The sequence below is a fragment of the Phaseolus vulgaris genome, chromosome 8 (assembly GCF_051622355.1).
Source record: "Phaseolus vulgaris cultivar YP4 chromosome 8, ASM5162235v1, whole genome shotgun sequence".
Classification (NCBI taxonomy): Eukaryota; Viridiplantae; Streptophyta; class Magnoliopsida; order Fabales; family Fabaceae; genus Phaseolus; species Phaseolus vulgaris.
In genome coordinates, this window is record NC_143505.1 from 43259218 (window position 1) to 43264944 (window position 5727).

A 5727-nucleotide genomic window follows, 5' to 3' on the forward strand; every position below is an offset into this window, starting at 1 on the left:
GAAAGGAAAAATAGGTCTCTTAAAGAACTTGCAAGAACCATTTTAAGTGAGTCTTCTCTACCAAAATATTTATGGGTTGATGCAATTAGCACAATTTGTTATGTTATGAATAAAGTACTCATTAAACCAATTATAAAGAAAACCCCTTATGAGTTGTACAATTGCAAAAATAATAACTAGAAATAAAGTTAGGCTTGTTGCAAAAGGATATAATCAAGAAGAAGGTATTGATTATGATGAAACGTTTGCCCCTATAGCAAGATTATAAGTTGTGAGATTATTGCTTGCTTTTGCATGTATGATTGACTTCAAACTTTTTTCATATGGATGTAAAAGGCGCGTTTTTGAATGGCTTTATCAATGAAGAAGTGTATATTTCTCAACCTCCTAATTTTGAAGATCACAAGCATCCTGAACATGTCTTCAAACTTAAAATGACTTTGTATGGATTAAAACAAGCTCGTCGAGAATGGTATGATAGACTTAGCAATTTTCTCTTATGTATTTGATATGGGAGAGGAAAAAATGATAAGAATTTTTTTTCTTAAAAAGATTATATATGATATTATTTTAGTTCAAGTTTATGTTGATGATATAATTTTTGGAGCTACTAATGACAACCTATGTGAAGATTTTGTATCAACTATGCAGAGGGAGTTCGAGATGTCCATGATGGGATAATTATCATACTTCTTTGACTGCAGGTCAAAAAAATGAATAATGACATCTTTTTGAGTCAAACCAAACACTGTAGAGACATTATGAATAAGTTTGATATGGAAAACTGCAAAAAAACTGCAACACCTATGTTAACAAGTTGTTACATGGATGTTGATTTGGCTGGAAAATCTATAAATCAAACGAAGTTTAAAGGGTTAATTGAATCCCTTCTCCATCTCACTGCAAGCATATTAAACATCATGTTTGCTATATGTCTGTATGCTTGATTCCAGTCAAATCCCATGGAATCTCACTTCATTGTTGCTAAAAGGATCCATAAATATCTCAAAGGAAAAAATGTGTTGGTCTATGGTATCATTTTAACTTTCCTATTAGTCTTATTGGATAATCTTATTCAAATTTTGTAAGATGTAAGTTAGACAGGAAGAGCACAAGTGGTAGATGTCACTTGCTTGGTTCTAGTCTGATCTCCTGGCACAACAAGAAATAAGCTTGTGTGTCTCTCTCAATTGCAGATGCAAAATATATTGCTGCTGGAAAAGCGGTTGTGCACAGATCTTATGGCTTAAACCTTTTTTTATTAAATGATCAAACCTTTTTTTCAATCATTATTACTTTATATAAGGATGTAATATGATCAGAGAGGAAACAAAAAAGTTTTGAAATAATTCTTGGAGAATGAGTTGTAAAGAAGGTTTTCTTAGTGGTTTTGATGGGGACTAAATGTAACTCTTAGTGTAAGAGTGAATCAATCTTCTATGCAATTATCTCTCTCTGATATCTGTTTTATCTTCCGTTATCACAACCAGGATCACGAAGGGAACCAAATAAAATTAAGGTTTTCGTAAAAATAGAGATATGGGAGTCGTCACCATAGTTTATTGTGAAAACTATGAAAACCGAAAAGAAAAAACTATGAAAAACCGAAAAGATGGTTTTGTGAACCAAATTCGAGGTCTAGGTGAAAAATTATTCATAATTTTCAACAATGAAAGTGAAGATGACTCAAAGACAAACTCAGCCTACAATGATAACTCTGATTAAAATTTTAGCTGTGTATGTTATTGATTTTCATTATTCTGAATTTGCAGCAGGTCACCAAACGAAAAGAACACCCTTATCTGAGATAAACTGTGGTGAGTTTCAGATGTAATTTTTTTTGTCCAAATTATTTTTCGTTTGTATATAAGTGTTGCTGTTGACCAATTTATTTACTTCAACATTATAAATACTTATTCAGAAATTCATGAAAATGATGCACACGACTCAAAGAGTAAAAGAACAAATACACAAACTGGAACATTGCAGAACAACAATGACAAATTGTCAGGTAGTACCTGAACTCACCCTATATAAAATAATGGTAATTAAGTTATAGCAGTTATTATCGTTTACTTATTATCATCAGGTAAATTATCTATTGAATGTGTTGGAAGCACAAGCCAAATACATTCCTCGCCACACTCGAAAGTTATTAACATATTATACAGGAATTGGAAAAACAATAAATACCTTTGCGTGTCCTTAAATCAGTTGCGAAAACGTTGAATTACGACAAAGATTTCCAAAATGAAACAAACAATGGTAATATATAGTCTTATACCTTATATCTAAATTATTCTTCTTAATTTTAACATCATGTTTTGGGTGCTTGTTCTGATATTAGATGACGTAGAAAGCATTTTCATCTGTGATTTGTAATCAAAAGCTGAACGTCAAGGTGCATTTGTAAAACAATATTACATATTACATGCGTAAAACTGTAAAAGCAAACTTGAGACAACGTGAGATATACTATAATAATACTACGATTCAGTTTTATAGCTCATTTTATGCTATTAAAACTGCCTAATTATTCAACATCATATTTAGGACTTTTGGTCTTCTACTTAGGAACAAAGACAACATGACCCTGAGGGAGGAAGTGACAGATAGGAACAGTTCCTGGTTGAACTTTGAGCACTTGGAAGGCCAAATGCTTGGGATTCCAATTTGATGTGTCAGTGTGACACACTGCAACTGCTTTGACCCTGCTTCCATCAGCACCCTCCAATGGGACAGAATAGGCTTTACTGCTATCTGATTTGTGACAGTAAAACACTGCATATGGGTATTTCTCCTTGTGGCACACAACACTCTTCTCACCCAATTTCTTAACTCCTGCTGCTATTTTGTAATGTTGCCACTTGCTTTCTTTTTTCACATTTGTGGAGATAGCACCAACATTATTCCCAAGCTTGGAAGTGGCGAAATCAACCATTGACTCAAGGGAAGTCACGCAACGCTTTTCCTCTCCTTTGATGATAGGCCTTTCACACTCACTGATGGTGTTTTTCACCACTTGAGCCTCATCTGACCAGGCCTTGATGGAGAACCTGTGCAATATGTCATTGACCTTGTTTGAAGAAAAGGGTATGGAATCAGCCAAAGGACGAGGCAAGAATGTGGCCTCAGCATTAGAGGTTTGAGAGAAGAGCAAGTCCAATTTGGTTCCATGATGCAAGTTCTTTTCCAAGAAGAAGAGTACCAGATTGGGGTCATCACGTAATTGGGTTTCGCTGGCTCCATAAGTGTAATCAAATGGAGAGTGTGGCCCAACTCCAACATGCACCGGCTTTCCCTTTGGTCCTGCGTGTACATTCACTCCACCGTTTCCTCCACCAACATTAACATCAGTGCCACCTCCTTGTCCCTGGTTTCCCTTTTCTACACCAACATTTACACCATTCCCTACATCTGCAGACCCGTCTTTCTCTTCCTTCCAATCTGCATACTTTTCAGCTTTAACTTGAGAAAACTGTAATCACTCATTATTTTTAATATGCTTCTTATACATTCTTACAATTATAATGCGGTGGGAATTCTATGAAAACTTGTGAAAATAAGAATAGAGAAAAAAAGTACGTAGCTGCATTTTTTTTTACAATTTGTCTCATTCTCAAACAAAAAGTGGCTATTACTTTATTGTGTGCTAATTACTAATCACAATGGAATATACTTTCTTTCGAACAAACTTGCTTCTACCTAGTAAAGAAATTCGTGTTAGTTAGACAATGATATACTAAGAAATAAGGCTCACATATGTAATAAATTTCACACGGATTTCATCAGATTATGAAGTCTGTCTTACTGATAATATTGGATTTTTTAAGTACACTCTTAAGCCGTTATTTTATAAGTTAAAATAACACAAGTTAACAGTACAAATTATAAAAAAATGATTTTTTACATATTAATTTATGTATGTTTAATTTTAAAAAAACTTATTTATGTTTTTTTCTTAATATTATTTTTATAAAAAACTAGTTAAAACTAATATTTTGCTTAATGACGTATTTGCAAAAGCATATGGTATCATTGAAATTTATCCTTACATAACAAGACTAGCCTGTTGCCCTCCAAGGTACGTGTTTTTGAAGTATTCTCTTTAAGGCTTTCTTGAGTATCTCTATCAGAAAATCTAAATTATCTATGGATCAAAAATATTTTGAATTCTATAATCTATATTTCAATTCTGTAATCTAAAATTAAAATTTGTAGTTATATTTTGGATTTTACTGTTTTAAAATGTATTTTATATTATTCAATTTAAAATATGTTTTTAAATTGTATAATTAAAAAATACATTATAAATTATACAATCTAAAATATATTTTTAAATTATTAAGATTAATATGTTATGCATTTTTAGATTTCGAAATCAAATCCAAAATATATTTTAAATTACATAATCTAAATATTTGAATAATAAATTTTGATTTTTCTAACATCTTATCAAGTTGCATGAAGAAACTATGGAATGGAGGAAGAAAGAGTCTCCCTTTAATCTAAAACAAAGATAGTGTTGAGGTTCATAGCCTGAAAAAAATTTGAAATAAGTAAAATATTTGTCAAATATTAATTTTGTTTTGTTTTGTAAGACTATTATTGTACTGACCAGGGTGTAGCAAATCAGTGATGGCTTTGGGCATTGGTGTGGTGGGAAGCACGGACTTCCAGTAAAATTCTGGAGATAATGCTGCACTAGCTGCCACACCAAGCTGCGTTTCGTAACACAACCCCATTAGTTTCTCATATATGACAATCATTTTCACATGCAAAATAAAGATTTAGGCTACAAAGAAAATAAATTATACGTATGTTTAGACCTACAGTTCTAAAGAAACTCTAGGTGAGACATTTTAAAATTAATAAAACTAACAAAATATTATAAACTTTACATGAAATAAAAATGGTTTATCCTCTTAATTAGTCCAAACCCTATTCACCAATGCACTTTAATCACCACTGCTCAAATAATTTAAAATTAAGAAATATAAATTACGCCACCACAATTTAAAATAATGTCATATTATTATTCAATTAAAAATAATTATATAATTAAATTGTTTAAGTTTATTATATTGAAAGTTATACCAACTATAACTTTTAACTGGTTATCAGTGCAAAATAATTTACATAATAAGTACATTATCATTAAACTCAAATACTAATAGTAAATAATTATTTTTTCCTACTGTGTAAAGCAAGAGTTTGAGCTACTTTATGTTAAAGAAAAGTGGATGGGGGAGGAATTGGAGCTCACCATGAGAAAAGTAACGATGGGAAGAATGTGAAATTCCATACTGTTATTTGGAGAATTGATCAAATGCAACTAAGAAATGAGAAACAAAGTGGCTTGCAACCGTAGTATATATAGTGAATTGTTTTTTCAAGAATCAACCACCTTTATTAATTATTATCTTCAATTCAACTAACTACCCATACCTCAGTAATAATGTTTTTCTTTTATATGGGCGGGGAGGAGAAGAGAATTGATTAAAATCAGGTGTATGTAAGGAGTTTGGTAGAGTATATGGTTCAAAAGTTCCACATCATGCATTTTTTCATTTTTTATTATTTTTATCAACAAGTTCCACATCATGCATTACGTGACTCCAACATTTAGCTTTCATACAGCTCCTCTTAATTTATTTTCAAGAAAAATACAACAATTTTGCTGCAAAGGTTATTTATTTTTAAAATGATATTACTATGATATATGTA

The 5727-nt window shown here is 31.4% G+C and overlaps 1 protein-coding gene across 1 annotated transcript; it reads right to left on the reverse strand.

Annotated features, from left to right (window-relative positions):
- Nucleotides 1-2473: 2473 nt before the first annotated feature.
- Nucleotides 2474-5350, reverse strand: LOC137826604 (BURP domain protein RD22). Its single transcript, XM_068632627.2, has 3 exons — nucleotides 5267-5350; nucleotides 4619-4721; nucleotides 2474-3447 (listed from the first exon to the last, which is right to left on the reverse strand). The coding sequence occupies exons 1-3, from the start codon at nucleotides 5303-5305 to the stop codon at nucleotides 2567-2569; spliced, it is 1023 nt and encodes a 340-aa protein (XP_068488728.1). The 5' UTR covers nucleotides 5306-5350; the 3' UTR covers nucleotides 2474-2566.
- Nucleotides 5351-5727: the final 377 nt, after the last annotated feature.